This window comes from Gorilla gorilla, chromosome 7, assembly GCF_029281585.2.
Source record: "Gorilla gorilla gorilla isolate KB3781 chromosome 7, NHGRI_mGorGor1-v2.1_pri, whole genome shotgun sequence".
In the NCBI taxonomy this organism is placed as follows: domain Eukaryota; kingdom Metazoa; phylum Chordata; class Mammalia; order Primates; family Hominidae; genus Gorilla; species Gorilla gorilla.
This window is the reverse complement of record NC_073231.2, coordinates 13,698,959-13,722,821: the sequence shown is the minus strand read 5'-3', so window position 1 is coordinate 13,722,821 and position 23,863 is coordinate 13,698,959. Positions and strand designations below refer to the sequence as shown.

General features: G+C 40.6%; 1 protein-coding gene across 9 annotated transcripts in view; it reads left to right on the top strand.

The window, feature by feature from the left end:
• MSRA (methionine sulfoxide reductase A) overlaps window positions 1-23,863 on the top strand; it is a 392,814-nt gene that overhangs the window by 170,990 nt on the left and 197,961 nt on the right. For 7 of the 9 annotated variants that reach the window (XM_063709052.1, XM_063709053.1, XM_063709055.1 and 4 more), the window contains one exon: window positions 20,772-20,891. The exons of the other annotated variants lie outside the window; for them this stretch is intronic. In XM_063709052.1, the coding sequence (XP_063565122.1) occupies window positions 20,772-20,891 (120 nt within the window). The remainder of the gene's footprint in view (window positions 1-20,771; window positions 20,892-23,863) is intronic. 9 annotated transcript variants of the gene reach the window in all.

Here is a 23,863-nt window from a genome sequence, read left to right as displayed (position 1 = left end):
CCTGAGTGTGAAGAATGGCATGAGGGTGTGAGACAAGATTTGAAGAAACCAGATTGAAGTCTCTTGCTACAGCCCACACACGTCTTCATACCCTTCCCAAACAAACAACTGTATTCTCCTTTTTCACAAAAGAGCTTGATTTTCCTATTTAAACCACAGCCTCAACTATTACCAGAAAAAATAAAAAAAGACGAAATAAAAATTATCTGGGTCCCCTTTTCTCAGGAGCAGAGAGGGCACACTCTTTAATGGATTAGAGATGGGGGCTGGACCAGGTGGTAGTCTTGTGTATGGAGTCCAGTGGACAGAGCTCAGAGTCCCTCTACTGAGAGTCCCTGGATCACTCTCCACCACCACATTTCTAAGAAATTTGATTATTACCTCCCCATCAGAGAGAGACACTCCTCATGGTACAGCTATGATCATATCATTCCTTTGCTGGGGAAATCTTGGTCACTAGAAAGATTCCTGCACTCCTTAGTGTGACATTTAAGGTTCTGTAGAACCTAATTTCAATCTACTCTCCTAGCCTTTTTTAAATGAATACTACTACTAGGGCCGGGCGTAGTGGGCTCACACCTGTAATCCCAGTACTTTGGGAGGATCACCTGAGGTCAGGAGTTCAAGACCAGCCTGGCCATCATGGCAGAACCCATCTCTACTAAAAATACAAAAATAAGCTGGGCGTGGTGGCGCATGCGTGTAATCCCAGCTACTCCAGAGGCTGAGGGAGGAGAATTGCTTGAACCCAGAGGCAGAGGTTGCAATGAGCCGAGATCGCATCACTGCACTCCAACCTGGGTGACAGAGTGAGACTCCATCTCAAAAATAAATAAATAATTGCATACATACAACTTCTCACCCAACCTGTGTTGAGGCCTTGTCATCTCATCCCTTACTCTAACCACTTCACACCCTCCCATGTATTCAATTGAAACCCTACTCTTCCTTGAAGTCTCTATGACTTTCCTCAGTCCTTCCCCCTCAACGCTTCTTTGTGCCTTTGTTTATGGGATAAGGTTTATCGCCTTGCATTATGATTAGAGATTGAATGGATTACCCATCTCTGCCTGTGCTCTAAGCTTTTTGATGATAGGGACTGGTCTTGGATTACTTGGGGCCTAGTCTCAAATATAAGCCCTGAATATAAATACTTGTTAGATGAATCACGTTCTTTACATTGTCGATAGAAGTGGGAAAAATTCTTTTTATTCATTTATTTAATTTGCCCAGAGTTGCGTAAGAACTAATTTTAAAAGTTTAGGTTTGAATAGAGGAGCAGAAAGTCATAGAGAGGATCTTAAAGAGGAAGTCTCAAGGGAACTTCTGAAAACTTCTTTGGGCTTTAGCTGTTGATGGGCCGATGTTCTTTATGGTGACGGCTCTCGTTTTGATTTGGTTTCTCACGAGCCTAGTTTTCTGGGTACTCGTTGGATGAGTGACACTCGGAGCCTCAGAGAGGAGGGACGCAGGGTGCAGGTGCTAGGTGAAGGGAACTAGTGTTTACTGACCATCTACCGGGTGCCAAGCCATGCTGAAAGGCAGAGATTTCCAAGGGAGGAAAATGGTTGGGAGATAGGAGAGTGACAGAGGAAGTATTCTATCCATGCCAGAAAGACGTAAGGTGTAAATGACTGTGTGGCATGCCATAGGAAAAAACGGGAAGTGTGAAATTCCTCAGATTCACTGCACAGTAACTTGGGGAAGAGCTCATGATGCTAGTCAAGTTATTTCTTAGCCTCTGGACCTCATGGTTCTTGTTATGAGATTTGGCTAAGCTAGTGGCAGAGAACCACAGCTTCTAGTGTTTTCTTCACCCCATTTCTACAGCAGGTGACTAATCAGGTGACTATAGGGGAGGGGTCACATGTGATGAAAACACTGAGTATCTCAAACCAGCTGTCTTGCCTAGGCCTCAGTTTTGAATGTGGTAGATGAAAGGTTTAACTTTTCACTAATAGCCCTCCCAGCTCTGCTGTTCCTTCTGGGAGGAAATGGAGTGAGCCAGGCTGATGTGCTGATGTTTTACTGCTCCTCAAGAATGCTAAGAAGAGGGTCCCATTGTGGCTGCAGATTTCTTTGGGGACCTTTCATGAAGATTTCTTCATCTGGGACCTCTTTCCCACATCCATATGTCGTACATTTTCTCTTAGGATTGAGCTAGAGCTGAGATCATTCTACTGTATTAATCAACACCTACTGCAGTGTCATGGTCATTGGCTCATTGGAATTCCATAGATCTCCTACCCACTCTAGTAGGGAAAAGCAAATTGCAGAAACCTTAGAAAAGTCAGTGCCCATGAACAGACACATTTAGGAAATAGAAAATTACTAAAGGATGCCTCTTCGGCAAACTGGGTGCCATATGTGTGCATATATGAGTATATATTTTTTTTGTTTGTTTGTTTGTTTGTTTTTTGTTTTTGTTAAGGCTTTCTTTACTTTGCCCCAGGCCAGCTGGTGTGCATATTTGTCAGGTCCTGTTAAAGCTCTACAGCTCATTCTCAGCCTGCCTGATCTCAGCCTTGCTCTCAGGTCCTCAGGAGAAGTTTGATTCTCTTGGACCGTGGTGCTACTGGCTATTTAATCCTTTATCGTCACCATGTCCAGCTAGCAACCACTTGCCTTCCAGCAGCTGGGAGAACTGTGCTGGTCCAGGGAGCTGGTTTTGAGAAGCCTGGGCTTCCACGAGCAGAGGTCATTCTGTCTAGAGATCCATGGCTCACCAGTCCATCCCTGGGGAGCAGCTGTGGCTCCACTGTCCTTCATAGATACAGACACAGTGAGGCACATTCTAAGGAGAGCAGATAGTGAGTAGATCCTAAAATGTGTTGAATGAGGAGCAGATGAAGGAGCTTGGATTCTCCTTGGTGATGACGAGGCCCATGGAGTTACCAGAGTTGTCTTCAAGAGGTCAGAGTGTTGGCAGGTTGTCATGAGGAAGAGGGGCTAAATTTGTCCCTTGTGACCTCAAGGTAGAGGATTAGAGTGAAGGAAGAAACATACCAGGGGTTTGATTCAGTGTAGGAATAGCTTTCAAGCTCTCATTAGATCTGTAAAGGGGAATGGGCTGCTTGAAGAGGCAGAGGGTAATTTGACCTTTGACTGAACACTTGTTTGCTGTAATATGAAAGGGGTTATGAAGATTCGCAGGGCATTGAGGCTAGATGAGAAGGAAGGTCCCTTCCAACCTTGGAATTCTGATTCTTGACCCCTCTTGGTAAATACAGACCTGGTACTCTTCAGAGAATATTCCCGGGGTTAAGGCTGAAATACAGCAATGTGTATAAAGAACCTGGAGCTGCATTAATCACAGTGCAGAGGTACAGTGGAGTGTACACGTGCATATGAGCACGTTTTAAATTAGGGAAGGGGCTGAAAAGAAAAATTAATCAAATTAAAGCAGCATTAGGAATGATGTGGACAGAAGGTAATTAGTTGCCATCAAATACTGAAAATATCAATCAACCGCTAATTGCTATATGGTTTCTTTTATTAGCAGAAGGTATTTTCACATTTTGTAGATTTCAATCAAGAGTAGGGATAAGGAAGGTGTCTTGTTGAATTATTTAACATGATGTAGATTTTCAGAAAAATAAAGAGCACAGAAGATAAATTGAAATGTTTACATTTTTTGCCACGTATTCATCTTCCTTGTTCCTGGCATCGTAGAGCTGAAATCTGTCTTTGAATCCCCCCTCCCCTGCTCTCTTCTTTGCTGGATAGCTGACCAGAAGAGACTTACTCCAGGCCACCAAGATGGTGTCTGGGAATGTGTGTCCGTGGCCAGGGTCTGGCTGTCTCTCGTCCACTGAGCTACCTTTCTAGAGTTGAGCTCAGGATATTTCTGGTCTCTGCCTATGTTCCACCTTCTGATCAAGGACCCACAGCTATCCAGCTGTAGCCGGAATTGAGGGTCCTTTTGTTGCCCTGGTCAGAGGTTTCATCAAGGTGCACCCTTCTGCCTTTGAAGAGGCCAGGGAGCCGTGGAGAGGAGCACCTTGGAAATGCTCTGCATATGGTTTGCTGTGTCTGTGCCCCTGACTCTACATGTACTTTATTGATATCCAGTAAATGCCCAGTACAGAAAATGCAGCTCTAATAGGGTGCTCCATAAAGTTATGCTCCCTTCCCGAGATCCACGTGAACTGCATGCCATTTATCAGGTGCCACTGAATCTCTGTAATGAATAATTTGATCCCACAGCACCATCCTTCAAACCCTGTGTCTGCACAGGGAGGCTGTTAATTCAGCTTGCTTGCAGGCATCCATAGTGGTCCACAGAGACCAGCTTCTGACGTTGTTTCCAGGGAGGTATAGCAGGAAGGACGTCGGCTTTGAATTCCAGGCCTTCCTTCATGGGAATCCAGACTCTGCCTTGGTTCTATCTATGTCTTTGGGCAAGTGGCCTAACCTCTCTGAATCTCTGTTTTCTCATCCTTAAGTGGGGGCTAGTAGCATCTTCCTTGTAGGGTTATCACCAGATTCCACATGTGCAGATACCAGTGTGTGGCTCACAGCAGGCATTTGGTGGATATAAACTCATTTATTCCTTTCCCTTAACTTCCTTTTTCTTCATACTCTTTCCTAGAAAAGGATACTCAGTTACTTGCTGTTTGTAGGGAAAATTTTATTTACCCACTGATCACAATTGTTATGTCACAGTTAAAGCTGAGGAGAAGAAAAAAAGACGAAAAAAGGTTTTGATTCTCTGTATCATTTCCTTCCACAGAGCCATCAGATCATTCTATGACCAAGTGAGATGTTGTAAATAATTTAGTTCTACTCATTTTTTACATGACAGATTAAGGCTTCAGACATCCTGCTGTGTGACTCAGAGACACACACTCAACTGCCCTTGGTTGAGACTAGGTGTCTTTGCAGGTTTTGGGTGACAAAGACCTGGCTGGTGATACTGAGCAGGAGATGGTGAGAAGGTCAATATATGAAAAAGCATTAAGCTTTTGCAAAGCTGTGGGTTCAGAAGTAGCCGTTAGAGAGGGATCATCTGAGTTGGGTGATAACCAAAGAGTTTTATGCTTGAGAAATGGAGAAACTGGCTCAGGAATTCTGTAGGCAGCGTCCAGAGAGGCTGCTATGAGGCTGCAGTATGGTACGTTTCATGTGAGGACTGGGGGCCGGCTCTGAGGCTGTACCACAGCATGCTGTGATTCTCAGAGATCAGGGTGACCAGAGGAGCAGCTCTGACCTCGGGTGGACTGAGAGGGGATTTAGAGGGTGTGCCTGCGCATGTGGGGAGGGCAGAGGTGGTGCAGGCAGGGAGCCTGAGAGAAGAGACTGGACGCGAACGCTTACTGAGTACCTCATAGATGAAATCCCCTCAGTGACTGTGAATAATATTCTCTTTACTCCTAGTTTATAGATGAGAAAAAAAAGGGTTAGAGAGTACAGAGAACTTGCCTGAGGCCACACAGTAAGTGTTACAGCACGTAAGTCTGATGGAAAAATGCCCCATTCAACACTTCTGAATCCACGTCTATAATCTAGGAATTTGGAAGAGGAAAGGGAGAGGTGAAATGGGAGCTCTTTTTCTTTCTATGTTTAACTCTACATTCCCTGTCCTCCCCATGTAATCAGTGAATTTCCACTTTCGAAGCCTCAGTGGATGGGCTGAATTCTCCATAAACTGGCATTCTTATTTTTAGGAATCCCTCCATTATGAACTACACTACATTGATAAAGATGCTCTGTGAAAATTTCAAAGTGTTACAGTTTAATTCAGCAGATTTTTTCCACCCAAGGAGCCTCATACGTGCAAGGTGCAATGCATGCTGTGCTGTGTGACAGAATACAGTGTCCAGGGAGGTGGGCCCCAAGTTCAGAGTTCTCTGCAGAGAGGGGGTTACAGGGAAGCCAGCAGTCATTCTGTAGGGTAGACTATGTACCTGCCTGAGTTAAGGGGGTTTGGACATGCTTTGGGGTTTTAAGAAGAGAGCTTTGTATCTGATTGACATTCTGGAAAGACTTAAGGGAGAAGGTTATACCTGAAATGGCACTGGGTGGATGGGCAGGGTTTCCTCAGGTGGAGATGTGGGTGTAGGAAGTGACATATGCACACAATCAGGAGGGTGGCCATAGGACAAAGGTTCAGGTTGGCTGAGGGTGGGGTATGGATGTTAGAACTTCAACAACTGCCCTCATTTTGTGGGTTATAAAAGTAATGCATGCTCATTACAGAAAATATGGAAAATATATGAAAATACAAAAGAAAAGCAGAGGCAACCATTATTCCAATATTTTATTGTATTTTCTTCCAGACTATCTGTCAGTCTGTATAAACATTTTTGAAAAACTTCTTTTGACAGTTGGAATACATACTTCTTATAGAAATTTGGAATATAGTGAAGAGCAAAAAGAAGAAAATAAAAATCACCTGTAATCTTAGTCAGTAAGATTCTTAAGACTGTTTAAGATTCTTGCATTTTACCTATTTGTGGGTTTGTTGTTGTCGTGGTTTTAATTGAGATGGAGTTTTGCTCTCGTTGCCCAGGCTGGAGTACAATGGCATGATTTTGGCTCACTGCAACCTCCGCCTCCCAGGTTTAAGCAGTTCTCCTGCCTCAGCCTCCCAAGTAGCTGGGATTACCAGTATGTGCCACCACGCCCAGCTAATTTTTGTATTTTTAGTAGAGATAGGGCTTCACCGTGTTGGCCAGGTGAGTCTCGAACTCTTGACCTCAGGTGATTCCCCCCACTTTGGCCTCCCAAAGTGCTGGGATTACAGGCATCAGCCACCGCACCCAGCCTGTTTTGTGGTTTTAAAGAAGGAAGATGACAGGTTTGAAAGTGCATGAGATGGAGACTGACTGGAAGGGATGAGAAAGGCGGCAAGGAGGGAGCTGAGGTGGGCAGACAGGGAGGAGGCTGCTGTCACCCTCTAGCTGGGAAAAGAAAGTACATAAAATTTGAGAGACTGGAAACGGTTTCATTTGAGATGAGTAAGAGGGAAGCACAGAGGGGACTCCCAGCTTTTCTGTGAAGGATCTAGGAAAATGGTGATCCTGTGAAAACAGAGACAGAAGATAATTGGCTTGGTAGTCAGCTTGGTGGTAGCTGTATTGAATTTCAGGTGCCAGGGAACCCTCCAGGTGGGGATCCCCAGCAAGAGTTGGAAATGCCTGTCTTTTTTAAGCTTTCTCAGGTGGGTGGTTAGGGGTTTGACATCTCGATTTAAGTCATTTTCAGATGGATTATATGTGGTTTGAACTATATAGAAAGAGGCTGCTCTAAGAATGTAAAAAGGGTCGGGTGCAGTGGCTCACGCCTGTAATCCCAACACTTTGGGAGGCTGAGGTGGGCGGATTACCTGAGGTCAGGAGTTCAAGACCAGCCTGGTCAACATGGTGAAACCCCATCTCTACTCAAAATACAAAAATTAGCTGGGCGTGGTGGCGGGCGCCTATAGTCCCAACTACTTGGGAGGCTGAGGCAGGAGAATTGCTTGAGCCTGGGAGGCAGAGGTTGCAGTGATCCAAGATTGCATCACTGCATTCCAGCCTGGGTGACAGAGCGAGACTTTGTCTCAAAATAAAATAAAAACAAAAATAAAAATAAAAGGGTAAACAGGAAAGCGTGAAGTGTATACTTTACAGCAAGCTAAAACAGGCAAAGCCAGTTTGTTACTTTGAACAGTCAGCAGCTGTGACGGCACTGGGGAAAGTGTACAGTCTCAGGGTAAAATGGCTGTGCCACTCCTCCTATCCAGCCTAACTTTCTAGGATCCCAGGGGTGGAGGCTGCACTGGAGATTGTTGTGTACGTGGCTGTGTTCTGAGTGAAGTCTAAAAGCAGGGGAAAGAGCTGGAAGAGAGGGAGCATTTGGATAAGACACTGAAGGAACATGCGGTAACTGCACATGTTCTAATGGGAGCCCAGCCTCCCTGTTGGTTTCCACTCTGACAAGACAGACTGCTCTTTCTACCCCATCTGTTGTTGGAGGGTTTGTTATTCAGTGGTACCCTTAGTAGGCAGAGGTGGAGAGTGGGGCATTCTAGTTAACAGGAGTGTGCTAGTTAGCAAGACAATGGAGTGTACTAGTTAGTAGAACTTGCCCTAGCCAATTTGTGTAGTGAACCCATAGGACATGTCAGATCTGGAAGACTGCCTTTCAAGAGTGTGGAAGATGTAGTGGTCGGCCTCTTAGGTATTTTTAGAAAATCACATTTTAACAATCATAATCACAGATCTTTACCAGTCAGGTCAAAATTTGCAGTGTCAATGTGTTTGGAAAAGGGCTTTATGAAAATTTGAACTTTCTTTAAAGTTCTTCCTGAAGATTTCATATGAGATCACAAATCTTAAGGGAAACTAAAATCTCATAATAAAAAATCTCATAGACAGAGATATTCATGAGTAATGACAGATTAAAATTGTGAGTAGAAATGCAGGAATCTTAAGGTAATTCTAAATAAAAACAATCCAGTAGGACTATTGGAAAATTCTTACCAAGTAATGATTTTGTAATGATTGTGTCAAAAATGTAAATTTGATTCAGTGACGCAGTTGTAATTTTGCTATGTTCTTTAAGTCTCTTAGGTGCTTAAGTCATGATGTAAGTTTGAATATTTTTTTCCTTCAATTTAAAACTTTATTTCTATGGAATGTAGAAGTCCTTCAGAAGTTCCTAGGGGAGGTGGTTGTGGTGACAGGTAAATTCATTGTGTCTATGACTTCCAAAGGCCAATTTTCAGACCACTGTCATCAGTATCACCTTAGGTTAAATATTTTGTGAGGAACAATTCGGATATATTCTGGAAGAGATACCTTTTATGCTTTAGTCCAGGTCCTCTGGGGTTTACCTGTTTCTTGTTGTAGCCACTGCTGCAGCAGGGAACCCTGGAAACTCTAGTCACCTTCGTGTAGGTACAACTTGAAAGTGCTTCTCTCTTCTTGCCTTCTGCCCAAGGTGACACACCCATGTGTGTGCAACTGTGAAAATGAGCCTGCAAACTCAAATTCTAAAGAATATGAATAATGCAAAGAAAGGAGGCAACAATATGAAGAAATGAAATATGAATTCACTCGAGTTAATATTTTATAACAAACAAAAGCATTTTAAAATGTGTGTTTAGGATGTTCAAAGAGGTCAGTGAAGAAATAATAAAGTATGACAGAAAATTGGCAAAATAAAACAAAAGAACTAAATATAAAACTTGGAATAAAAAATAGCTACTGAAATAATTCCATACCTGGAACTCTAAGATTGAACCCAGTTGATGAGGAACTTAGTTAATATTTTAGTGAATAGTTCTGATGCACATAGAGCAGGAAAAAGAAGAATGTATCTATCAATTAATCAGCAGTTAAATGACACAGAGGATAAGTTGAGATGTGTCAACTGACATGTAAAGGGAGTTCTGGAGAAATAGAATTGCGAGAATAGTGGAGAAGCAATATTTGAGAATATAATAGCTGAAGACTTTTTAGAAATGAAGATGTGAATCATCATATTCAAAGTATATTTTAAGCCCGAAGCAAGATAAATAAAAATTAATGACATCTAGATTTATAATAAACCCCAGAATATTAATAATAATGAAAAAATATTAGTAACTGTAGAAAGAAAAGACATTGCCTACAAAGAAATGACCATCAGACTGACAGCAGGCTTATGAGTGCCAATGATCGTGAGAAGACAATGGAGTAACATCTTCAAAGTATTGATGAAATGTATACCCAGCTAAACTTTCATTCGATAGTATAGACATAATAGAAATATTTCAGATATAAAAAGACTTAAGAGATTTTATAACTCATAGATAGTTACTATAAAACCTTTTTAAAGATATACTTCAGTAAGATGAAGAATTAATTTAAAGGAGAGACATGAAGCATAAGAAACAGTAATTAGTTAAAAAATGATTAAAATGTTGATCACTGAAGCAATTGTAAAAAAATAACCATCTGTGTGTGTGTTAGAAGAAAATAAAAAAGGCAAATCTTTACACTGCGGTAATGAGATAGACATTGTTCCGTGTGACAGGTTTTGAGTTTGGGAGAAGGTTAGAAATACTAACTTTAGACTTGGTTAGGAAAACATAGCGAAGTGGGTATGTAATAATTGTAAGGGTAAACACTAGAAGAAAAAATTTTTTTTTCTTTTTGCCTCCAAATTGGCCAAGGGTCAAGGGCAGTCAGAAAAGACTAATAGGAGGGAGAAAATGAGGGAAAAGAAATTAAAGGAAGAGGATGGTAAGTAGAAAACACAAAATGAGGTTATGGAAAGAAGTTTAAATAGCCAGAGTAAATATATTAAAATTACTAATTTAAGGAAGAGATTATCTAATTGGCTACGAACCAAAATCCTGTTATATGCTGCTTACAAGAAATGCACCTAAAATAAGGACACATGGAAAGGTCAAAAAAGAAGACTGGGAAAAGATACGCCTGGTAAATGAATACAAAAAAGGTAATGTAGGTATCTTAATATTAGAAAAAATAATTTTAAGAACAAAAGACTTTAATAGCGTTAAAAATACTAAACAATAACAAAAGGAATAGTAGCAAGAAGATAATAATAGACTTGTGTATGCTAATAGCATAGCCTAAACTATGTAAAAGAAAAACTGACAGAAGTAAAAGAAATCAAAAAATTCACAATCATAGGAGGAAATTTTAATTGAATCACTAAGAATCAGATGTCTCAATTTGCCAGAAAATTAAACACATTTAGATGATTTACATAACAAATTGATAAGCTTGTACATAAATGTCTGTGAAACCCAGTACCTAAGAAATACATAGAGAGAAATTTTATGCTTTTCAAGCACACATAGAATATTTACAAAAATTCACCAGGTTGTAGGTGACAAAATAAGTCTGAACGAATTTCAAAATAATGAAGACCGCATTCTCTAACATGATGCAATCAAATTGGAAATAAAATTGTAAAGGTAGTATAACAGTCCATATGTTTGAAAGCAAAAATGTATACTTTTAAGTAATTCATGGATTAAGAAGGAAATGAAATGGAAATTACATCAGAAGAGAATGGCAATGAAAGTACTACATATCTATACGTGAGATGTATCTAGAACAAACCTTAGAGGTTAAAAACATGTATTAGAAAAGAACACTTGAAAATAAATAAGCTAATAATTCATATCAAGAAGGTAGGAAATGAGCAGACTAACAGACTAAAAAGTAAACTGCAAAACAAGATAATAGTAAAGAAAGAGCAGAAATAGAAAACAGAAAGGAAAGATGATAAAGAGGATCAGTGAAACCCAAGGTTTTCTCTGCAACGAAAACCTCTAAAAAGAGAGATATAAAAATATGAATACATGACAGTGAAACAAAGCATCCCCTAATGCATCTCTTCCTTCTCTCCAAAGTCCAGGTGCTTCAGGAAATTTTATTGTAACTTCAAGGAACAAATAATTTTTTTTCTAATGCAGTGTTACATAGGAGAGAAAATAAGAAAGGCTAGCCAACCAATTTTCTGAGGCCAGTATAACCTTGATACCAATTCTGGACAAGGACAGTACAAGAAAATAAAATTATAATAAATCTTCATAAGGAACGTAAATGACAAAATCTGAAATAAAATAGTACAGGTAGTTCAGTGTTAAAATGCTTTATGAGTAGATAAGATTTACTGAAAGATGATTCAGAAAAATCTGTTAATGTAATATACTACCTTAAGAGATTAAAGGAGGGAGACCATATGATCATCTCGGAAGAAAGCATGCATTGTTGATATTCAGAACTCATGCATGATAAAAAGCTTTTCAAAGTAAGAATGGAAGGAAACTTTCTCAACCTGATAAAGGATATCTTCCAAAAACCTACAGTAAATCTCATATTTATTGGATCCTTCCCACTAATATTAAGATGAGACAAGGATTCCTAGCATTGTTATTATTCAGCATTGTATGGAAGGTCCTAGGCCAATGCAATACAGTGAGATAAAGGCAGGAGAATAAGAATTGGAGAGGGAGACAGAAAACTCATTTGTACAGAATATAACTTCCTGTATAGGAAATCAATGAGAAGGTGGAGTCACACCATTAGAACTAATAAGAGAATTCTCTACTCTTTCTGGCTGTATGGAAGGCATACTAAAATCAGGGTGTTTTTATACACCAGCATTAAGTAGTCAAAGAGTATAGTAGAAAAAACAGTATTTACAGCAGCACTACAAATCATGGGGTACATAGAACTATATGTAATACAAATATTTAAGATCTTTATTTTTTTGCGATGGAGTCTCACTCGCTCACTCAAGCTGGAGTGCAGTGGTGGAATCTCAGCTTGCTGCAACCTCTGCCTCCTGAGTTCAAGCGGTTCTCCTGCCTCAGCCTGCTGAGTAGCTGGGACTACAGGTGCACGCCACCACACCTGGCTAATTTTTGTATTTTTTAGTAGAGATGGGGTTTTACTATGTTGGCCAGGCTGGTCTTGAACTCCTGACATCAGGTGATCTGGCTGCCTCAGCCTTCCAGAATGCTGAGATTGCAGGCGTGAGCCACCATGCCTGGCCAAATGTTTAAGATCTTTATGGAGAAAATTATAACATGGTATTGAAGGACATCCAAGGAGACTTGAATAAGTGGAGAGCTATGTTATTGTTTTCATAGTAGTAAAATAAAACCTTGTGTAAGTCCTCATTCTGCCACATGTTAACTAACCCTCTAGCTGATAATACAAACACTCACTGGGGGATTTTATTTATAAGGGCTCTAGAATAAAATATGAGTTATTCACACTAGCATCACCTGTTAACTAATATTCTGAACTAGTTAATGCAGGTTTTCATTGTGTTGTGGTTGGTCTCATAACTAGGTTGAGTTTTTCTCCTCTGCTAAGAGGAAACAATACTGAAGTTGTTTTTCTTGTGGCGTTTGTATTATAAAAACTTGGTGTGGGGGTGGAGCACAAAGCTCCAGCCCACTGAACGTCTGCCGGTTAAGATGATGTTGGGTTAGGTTACATCTGGTTACTGTCCTGGGAAAATCACTTTTATAGAGATGGGCTTCCAGGTGGTTTTAAAATTTATCTTTCTATTGACATTTTTAGGTCAATTATATATGTTGACTAAATTTACAAATAAACTTGTGTGTCCAAAACAAATTACTAATATGACAAAATATTTCCAAATTCATCTAAGTTCAATATAATTCTATTTAAAAATTTTAAAGGATATGTTATGGAATTTGACAAGCTGATATTAAAGCTGAATAGTAATAGGCCAAGAGTAACAAAGAAAAATTTGAAGAAGTATAAGGTAAGAAGACTTACTCTACTAGGTATTTTGACACATTAGAACTAGCCTGATTACAACCGCCTGATCTTTTGCTACACATCTGCTCCATCCACAAGGTTCCCCACTTAAGCCAGGAATTTTCGAGTCAGCCATAACCCTCTCTTTCTCTCAAACTCTGTGTCAAATCTGTCAGGAAATCCTTTTGGCTCTATCTTCAAAATATATCCAGATTCTAATCATGACCCATGATTTCCTCCACTACCACTTGGTCTAAACTACCGTTATCTCTCACCTGGATTACAGCCATAGTTTCTTAACCATTCACTGCATCTGTGCTTGGTTCACTGTAGTCTATTCTCAACCGAGGACAGCCAGAGTGATTTTGTAAAACATAAGTTTTATCATTTCCTCTCCTGCTCAAAACTGCACTGTGGCTACCCATTTTACTCAGAGTAAAATCCAAAGTCCTTAATGATCCCACAAGGTCCTACAGTATCTGGCTTATCTGATCTTTGTCCTGCTACTTCCTCCTTGTTTATTCCACTCAAGCCACACTGGCTTCCTTCCTGCCCCTTAAAAATAGCAGGCACGTTCTTGTTGCCCCTGTAGGACCGCTTTCTCTGCCCCTTGCTGGGAATATCTGAATGGGTGAGTGCCTCACTGCCTCCATGGCTTTGTTTGCAGTCACCTTCCCTTGGAGGCTCACCCTATTTAAAATTGTGCCTTCCCAGCGCACCTGATCTCTCTGACCTGCTCTGCTTTTCTTTTCATTTCTTATAGCTCTTTTTACCTTCAAACTATGTCATCTACCTAGGATTTTTGTGTTTTTAATCTTTTTCCCACTAGAGTATACACACTAAACAGGGTAGGATCTTGTTTGCTTTGTTCACTCATTTATCCTGGGTGCTTAGAGCACTTCCTGGCATATAGTAGGCACTGAAAAAATATTTGTTGAATAAATGATGAAAAAAATAGTATAGGATTGGTGCAGGAATAGGCAAATGAATGGAGCATAACAGAAAGCCCAGAAACGGGACTACTTACAACAATGTCATATAAAGGTAACATTGGAGATAAGTGGGAGAAATAATGGATTATTTAATAACAATTTATTTGGGATTCTTGGTTATGAATATGGAAAACAGTAAACTGAATCCCCACCTCACCCCCTACACAAAAATTATTTCCATATGGTCTAACAACCTAAAATTAAGCTTAAAATTTTAAAGCTTCTGAAAATATAGGATATTATCTTTATCTTTGTATATGGATGGACTTCTTATACAAGGTACAGAAAACATAAATGATAAAGGAAAAGATAGAGAAATTTAAGAACATTCAAATTTAAAACATCTGTATGACAATAGACATAAGTGAAGGGAAAAGCAAATCAGATATGAGATAATATCTGTAATCATGTAACTGGCAAAAAATAGCATTCAAAACATAAAAATTGCAACAAACCAAGAAAAATATAAGAACCCAATAGAAAAAGGAACAGCGGCACTTTATAAACGAGTGTACGTGAGTGGCCCATATACTGTATGAAGACATGCTCAACCTCAGTGGTGATTAGCTATGTATATAACAAATAATTTTTTTTTTTAAGATGGCGTTTTGCTCTGTTGCCAGGCTGGAGTGCAGTGGTGCAATCTCGGCTCATTGCAACCTCTGCCTCCCAGGTTCAAGCAATTCTTCTGCCTCAGCCTCATGAGTAGCTGGGACTACAGGCATGTACCACCATGCCCAGCTAATTTTTGTATTTTTAGGAGAGATGGGGTTTCACCATGTTGGCCAGGATGGCCTCGATCTCTTGACCTTGTGATCCACCTGCCTGGGCCTCCCAAAGTGCCGGGATTACAGGCATGAGCCACCACCCCTGGCTTGAAATATGATTTTAAGCCCATCCAATTGGCAAATATTTATATACCTTCTAACGCCAAATGCTTGCAAGGCTGTGGCACAACAGAGATCCTCCTACACTGCTTATAGGACGATTGCACCTGGCAAACTCCTTTTGCCTACTTGTCCCTGTAGCAGTGATCCCAGAGTGCGCAGGCAATAGCTGTATCTTATAACTCAATGGAGTCTTGCTATATTCCCAGATAAAAGTGTACTGTTTTGGGGAGTAGGACCTCTAACTCTACAGAGCCAAGAGTGTGGGAACAAAAGCTACAAAGTCTCCCGATGGGTCCCTGAGATAGTAAATGAAGTCAGTCCTGTTTCTCTCCTTTGCTTTCCAAACACTTGTATTATTCATTTGGGGAACATGGTGTGTCCCTACCTTTGGAGTGTTTGATTCAGTGTCCTGGAGTCCGGCACCCACCTGCACAGAGTTTGTTCTCTGAACTGGTGCTGTGGCTGTGCCTTGGGGCTATTCCAGTGCTTTTTCAGGACGGCAGTTCCTGGTGACGTGCAGTAAAATAAAACAGGGGAAACCGGCTGTGGGCTCACTGCTGCATTTTCCTTGCTGCAAAGTGAGTTGCTTGGTCTGATGGATGTTATTTATGGGACAGAAGTTGGCCAAGACCCTGAAGGTAGGAAAGTCAAACACGTGCCAGGAATACATGTGCGTGAGTGTAAGAACCCATCGCTGGCCCTTTCAGCATGGAAGGGGCCCGGTGTAATCCTTTGCCACCTTACGGTGGGTTGGTCCTCTCAAGCAGTGGTGCTGTGTAAGGCACTGGGTGACAGTCTCTGTTGCTGGCCATTTGGACATTTGGTGGTGGCAGTAGCTAGGTGGACCTGGGTGAGCGGGTGTGCATGCTGTTGGGCCATGTGTAACCTGTCTCTGCCATTGTGGCCAGTTCGTTCCTGCATCCATCAGGCAGGTACTAGGGTAGCCAGTGAAGACACTGGCTGGCATCCCCTGGCTGGGCCCCTTTCCATGCTTTGTGGATGAGTGCCTCTTTCATGGTAGATGCCCTCTGGCTGGCATTATCATGTGGTACAGAGATCTTCATGCTGCATACTCACTCCCACATGTCCACCTATGTTCCTCTACCCCAGATTTCCTAATTCTTCCTCTTCCGGTCTTTGTGTTTCTGGCCTCTGACTAGGCAGCCAAGCCACTTGCTGCTGCCCTTGAGTCCACAGCTGTCCTGCACTTGGGCTATTCTTCCCTCTCCGAAGGAACCAGTTGGGAGGATTTTTCCGTTACCCCTGTCTTTCCTGGCCACTCTAGAGTAAGGCTGCAGTGGAGCTGCCCTGCATTTCCAGCCCGCACCCATATAACAAGCCATCCATTCAACACCCACCCCCCCGCACCCCCATCCCCCAAATCGGCCTTTCTCTCGGCCCCCAGCTGGTTTTACAGGATCGCCACACAGCCGTAGGTGCGAAGTGCGGGAGGGAGTTGCTGCAGCCTGGGGGGTGCTGGGGGAGTCTGGCTGCCTATTCGTGCAGCTCACGCGTGCCCTCTGGTCCTGCTGGTGCATGATTCCCGATGTACAACTTCCTCTTTATGATAGACTGTGGCTGCAGCCCCTTGACCTTATAATCTGGTGGGTCTGATGGGACTTATCTTTTGATGGGAAATTTCAGCCACATCATCCCCTAGTGTTCCATGGCTGCCATGGCTGTGCACTCTGCAGTGTGCTTCATTGTCACCCACGTCATGATCTCGAAGTGCTTTTTCTCATTAAACTAGGCTTCTTGGTGAAATGGTCGATTCTGGAACTGGGGTAGGAAATGTGCAAGGTGAGTCTGGGACATCCTGTCAAACCAGAGAGCAAAGAAGCTATGAGACAACTGAGAAGGAGCCAATTTGAAGAGGGTCTCACTGGCCAAAGATATGACTGCTAAAGCTTACATGAGAGCAGTAATTGAAACGATCAAATATGTTTAAATGAATATGTTTGTGATGATGTTTAAAAAACTCTTCGATTAGCCTGGGAGATAGCAAGTTCGTCATCTTGAAGACACTATGTAAATTGATTAAGCAAGCATTTATCTTCCCTGTCCCTTATGAATTGTACCACTGAGTAATAAAGTAGTAGCTGAGGGGAAGCTTTTCATTATAAGGTATGAAAGTGAAGTGATAGAATTAGAAGATCACTATTTTGCAACTTTCCAGGAATTAATACATCTAGGCATTGAGCACCCATCAATGCTAACTAGACATGAAAGAGACAACTAGACATTTTGTACTTTCTAATCAAAGACCATCCATAGCCCCACCTCTAGTCTTGCCAGAGGATCAAGTCTGAGTCTGAGGAAGCCTCTGGATGCAATTGTCAACTTGCAGAAAGTTGTCCTCTGAGGACGGTTGTGTGAATTGAATTGCACCATGAGAACACAGTCCTCAGAATCCACAGTGTGAGAAACTGAACAGGTCAAGTAGACTGTGATCTTCAAGGGATAAGGTCAAAGGAAAAGAATGGAGACAATGTGTTGATTAAAATGACTTAAAGACAGCCGGATGTGGTGGCTCACACCTGTAATCACAGCACTTTGGGAGGCTGAGGGGGGCAGATCACCTGAGGTCAGGAGTTCGAGACCAGCCTGGCCAACATGGCGAAACCCCATCTCTACTAAAAACACAAAATTAGCCGGGCATGGTAGCACGCGCTTGTAATCCCAGCTACTAGGGAGGGTGCGGCAGAAGAATTGCTTGAACCCGGGAGGTGCAGGTTGTAGTGAGCCGAGATTGCGCCACTGAACTCCAGCCTGGGTGACAGAGGGAGACTCCATCTCAAAAAAAAAAAAAAAAAAAAAAAAAAAACTTAAAGACATATCAAATTTAAAAAAATGAGCAAGACTATAATGTCAGGGGTGGACACTTAGATGATAAAGTGTAAGAAACATAGGAATTGATTACTGTGAAAGTCAGATAACGGTTGCTTTTTGGGCTATAAGGTGTCTGTTGGGATTGGAGTGTAGCACACATGGAGGCATGTCTAGGGTAGATGGCAAACTTCTGATTCTTGACCCAGGTGGTGGTTGTAAGGGTGTTTGCCTAATAACAGTGCATTGAAATATATGTTTGTTTTCTGTGGTTTTTTGCATCAGTTTTGTTTTATAACAAAAGGCTAAAAATAAGTATTTAAAGAAAATAGTGCATACTGTATTTTATTTGCTGATATTCATAATGATTACCAGATTATTGAAGTTTATGAGTAATTTTGCTATAAATAAGCCTGTTTTCTTTGTTTAAACACACACACACACACATTTTCACACTCACACCTTCAAAGCCACATAATAGAATGTTTAGGTTAAACCTGCAGCCGCTAGTTGAAATGTTGCTTCGTGGAGTTTTATCCTCCTAACAACCTGTATCCTAAGTCACATTCCTCTCCAGAAATGTGGACATTGACCATATTCCAGTCCCTGAGACGCTGGTTCAGCCACACGTGGCACCCCAGACCCTTGCCCACCTGCATCCTGGTCATTCATCCTCCTCCTCATGGGGTCATTTCTTGATCCCTATTAAGCATTAAAAGGGGATTAAATATCTCTCTACTTGTAGCTAATGTTTTGCTTGGTTTGGCCAAGAACATTTTAAGTTTTAAAAACCTGGTGCCTTTGGAGTGGGACCGTGGGCAAAGGTCAGGACAGGCTGGCTACTAAAATGGCCTGCCACGGACCTTGTACGTGAAGGTTGAAGGATTCTGGTGCTCTCTGGTGCCATCGCTGTTAGTCGTTGTGCAGCACAGAAATATTTTATTCAACAAACTCTGCAGACTCCTGAACTTCAGGGGTGGGCTGCCTTCTGCCTGGTGCTCTGCACAGATCCTGGAGCCCTCGTGGTCATTTATGTGCAGTGAAGCTGCTCCACTCACCTACAGCTTGTCCTTTTCCAGAGAATCCCTGTCATCCTCCCCTCATCCCACGGAATGCAACAAAGGAAAATTAATAGTGAATCCTTTTGCCGGAGACCTGTGGATACTTAATTTTTATAGATACTCAGTAAATATTCATTTATATTCACTAGCAGCAAGCAATTCACTTGTAAACGGGAAAAATGTTATAGTGGCGGGTAACATAAGCATAAGCAGATTCTTATGTTATTTCTTTGAATATTTTGCTTTTCTTTAAAAATGTACATTTTTTATTCTTAAAGTAATAGGAATTTATTACAGAAAAATTTGAAGAATGAAAAAATATTCCTAAATTGTCACCACTGTAATACAGTAATGGTTATTATCACTTTAGTATACTTAGTATATTTTCCTCCAGTCTAATTTTGGTGTGAAAATCTTCAGTAGTTATAATAAAAGTGCATGTAATTGTGTTTTTTCGTTTTTGCTTTCGCCTCAGGTAATTATGATATCACAAACATATTTCCATGTTGCAATATTATCACAACAATAATTTTTTACTGCATTAAATTTTATTATTTGGCCTTATATTTTTATTTTAACCTATTTTTGGTTAACACATTTTAGCAAATAGAATATCTTTGTATAATATATAACTTCATTCGAATTGCTTTTTGGGTTCTGTTGCTTTGGATTTTTAGAGTAGAATATTAAAGAGTGTCGAGAATTTCAGTAAACTTCTAATTTATCTTTCAGCTCTGTCATCAAATCTGGTAAATCGAGTGAGTGTAGGAGTGGGAGGTGTATAGTGTATATTAATTTGCCAACTGTTGTTCCACTCAGGATCTCAGTTATACATAACTTCATAAAGCCATATAAAATTTGAGTGAGGCAGTAATCTTTTTTACATCTAGAAATGGGCCATAGAACACCAATTGTACTGGACAGTTTAGAAACTTATGGTAGAAAATGAAGGTTCTGTATTTGGAGCCCGAGGAAGTGCATGGCAACATTTGCGATGTGTGTGAGTGTGTGTGCTCTTGGGAGATGGGTTGTGATTTTCATCAGATGTTCAAAGAGATCTTGTGTCCACTGGTATACACACAATATTTGCTAGTTGAATGGAATGCTACTTTTGTGAGTTTGGTTATTGTTGTCATTCTCTCCCTGCCTTCCCTCCAAACCCTTCTCCTGCGTTCATTATATCCAGAAATAAAACTCAGAAAAATTTACTTTTGGGTAAGCAGTGATTTATCACATGGAAGTTTATAGTGATTAAAAAAATTAAAACTAAACACATATGTGACATTGTTAATTGGAAATATGCATCAATTTATGTTGATTTTGGAAGTTTTCCCATTAAAATGAGTAACTTAGTGCTATACTTTGGTAAAATATTTTTTTAAAAATATGTGACCAGGGAGCGGATCATTCAGTAAATTTTCTATTGATTCAAGTTATGAATTGGATGTGGAAATATGAAAATAGTTACCCCCTTACTATGTTATTTGGAAACGTGTAGATTTACTAACTCCATTAAATTTGAGGCCTTCTAAGTTTTTGCACAGCTAAAGCAAAGAGATATTCTATGCAAATAATTGTAAATAAAATTATTTACCAATGTTAAGAACTCTCCTTCTTTAAAAGATAAAATCTTAGTCATTTTTGGTTATCAAATGACAGGAGCAACTTTTTTTTTTCTTCATGTAACAGGTGTATGGATGTGCAGTGACCACTTTGTTTTGAATAATCAGTATCCTTTTTTTTTCTTTTTTCTTTTTTAAGGAATGGGATGTTTCTGGGGAGCTGAAAGGAAATTCTGGGTCTTGAAAGGAGTGTATTCAACTCAAGTTGGTTTTGCAGGAGGCTATACTTCAAATCCTACTTATAAAGAAGTCTGCTCAGGTAGGAAGAATTTGCTTCATTCTATTACTAGGAGAAATAAGGGAGGGCTTCTCACTACTGTTGGGTGACAGGCTTTTTAAAATGGAAATATGTTTTTTTAAAAATGTTTGTTCAATCTTTATTATTTCTGTATATATACTTGTGAGCTTCTCACTTTATATGTTTAGAAGATGATAATCTTCCTGTGGAGTGCACCATTTAGCTTTTGCTGTGAAACAAGCACTCTAAAACGTGGTGGCTTAAAACAGTCATTTTATTAGCTTGTAATTCTGATGATCAGCAGTTGAGGCTGGGCTCAGCTTTATGGTTCTTCTGTTAGCCTCACCTGGGATTTGCTCATGTGGCTAAGGTCAACCTGTGGGTTGCCTGGGGGCTAGTTGGCCTGGGCTGCTTTACTCTTTGGCCTGGCAATTGGTGCTGGCTGCTGGTTAGCACTAACTGCCAGCTGGGGTAATGGGGATGATGGACCATATGTCTTCAGCACACTGGCCTGAGCTAATTCACATGGTGGTGGATGCAGAGAACCTAAGAGCAGCAAGAGAGGATGAGGCCCATTCTCTGTTTGTGTTACGTTCACTTTTATACCATTGGCCAAAGCAAGTCATATGTGCTAGCTAGACCAGAGGCAATATGGGATGGCTCCCCAAAGGCAAGGATATAGGAGGTATCAAGAATCAGGACCATTATTGCAACAATCTACCACATGAGACAGACATTTCAGATACTGGTTGTGTTTTCTGGAAGGAAAAACATTGAAAGCCATGCTATAATGCAGGGATCAGCAAACTATTGACTTGACTCATAGGCCAAATCCCACTTGCTGCCTATCTATATAAGTAAATTTTTGTTGAAGCACAGCTATTCTCGTTATTATTATTATATATTATCTATGAGTGTTTTCATGCTACAGTGACAAGAGTTGAGTGCTTGGAACCAACTATGTGGTCTGCAAAGCCTAAAATATTTACCGTTGGGTGCTTTACAGGAAAAAAATTTGCTGACCTCTACTCTAGGCTAACAGGGTAGGCAGATGCCCTCATGGCAAATTCTGTCTCGAATACCAAATTACCTCTCTGGACTTGTTTCTGACCTTCAAGGATTTCCTTTCCTTTCCTGCCAGCTCAGGTAGCATTTGAAATGTTTTTCTAAAAAAAATTATGTTCACCATTTTAAGAGGTCTTAATAGGGAGGGAGTATCTGGAGTTATAGTCCGCTATTATTGACAAAAATGGGGTGTAAAATGTAAACAGTTTTATCTTTCTAAAATAAAGTCTTAAATAAGTGTGGTTTGTGGAGGATGTGCTCAGCCCTCCGAGGGCACCATGAATGGTGGAGGGGAAAAGCTGGAGTTGGGGAGCTTGGTGAATAATGAGCATGTGGATGTGTTTGCTACAATATGAATTCTATTTTGAAATAAAAATTGAGCTGTACAACAATGAAAATATTATAAAAATGTGCATATTCTTATTTTTTCTTGGTCTAGAGGATTGAAATATTCTGATTCGTATGGAGAATGTGGTGTAACAAACAAATATTTTAATAGTTATCCTATTTTTTTTACTTCTGTTTCAAAATTAAATGCTTATGCATAGCTATAAATAGACTCAAATGATTCTGGAGATCACCCAGGTGTATCCTCTCAAGTCTTAGGAATGGAAATCAGTAGATTCCTTCCTGTAATTCCAGACATGACTTAATGGCCTAAGAGAAAAAGGTTGCTAAGAAGACCTCCAAGTATCTATTGCTTTATACCTATTATCCTCAAGCAGCAAAATGTTAACAATCAGTTAGAGTATTGTGATTCCTTGTTTGCGCGAACCCTTTTCAGTTCAGCTGTTTACCTTAATAACAACATGATAATTGCCATGTGTTAAACTCATGCTATATGCCAGACACTGTAATAAGCATTTTTTCTGCCTTTGCTTTTCTCTAAGCAGTTCCATAAAGTATGTCAGCTTCTATCTTTTACAGAGGGAGTGTTGAGGCTCAGAGAGGATAAATAACTTAACCTAAGGTCATACGTAGCAGGAATCCCTACCTCATTAGCTCTCAGCTCAAAGTCTATGCCATTGACCATGGTGTAAGTCTCCCAGCTGTCATCACATCCCAGCCATTTTCCATTCATCCCTTTGCACTTCCTCCCACCAAGTCACAAATTCTCTTTCATATCTATCCCTCTGGTATATTTTTAATTATATTAGTGTGCTTTTAAATGATTAAGGAGAATGCCAAGGAAATTCTTTTGTCTTTCTTATGTTGAGAAGGAAAAAGGGCAAAGCCAGTTCGTGCAAACAGCTGGTGTGTTAGAGGCCTCTAGCAGTGGTAAAGTACTGAAACCACAGAGACTGGTAAAGAACTCGATTTGATATGAACACTACCTGCTAAGTTAACAGTAGCATTGGGAAGCATGGTTGTCATGGAAACTTGTTCCTGATTGGAAAGGGATAGTTATAGGGTCTTATCCAGACACAGAAGGAGAGATGATTTCTTTCCCTAGGCTTTTTTGTTGTTGTTGTACTGATCATAAAAGGGAAAAACAAAAAGGCAGAGAGGAGCTATGATAGAAAGGTCCCTCTGGCACAGAAGTGGTAGAGCCTTCAGATCCCTGGGAATAACAGGGAAGGAGAACAAATAAGGTCCCTAGCTAGAGTAGTTATGGTAACCAGCTAATTAAAGATTTTTGACCGAGGAGAGGGGTGGGGGAGACATAAAGCAGGTTACACTGGCGGGCCTCCCCTCTGAAGCCTCTGGTGCTCAAAGCCTTGCTGAACAAGTCAGCCCTGGAGTGGTCTGACTTAAAAGAAGGAAAAAAAAAAAAAACAACCCCAAGGCTCTGGTAAGATGCATAGTAATTGCTGAGGTCCATTGTGGGAGAGATACTAATCTGTACTCCAGTATTTGCGTTAATTTCAAAATTGCTTTGTCTTCTGCTTGCAATTAAGTTTGTAAAACTTTGATCACAATCTGTGAAT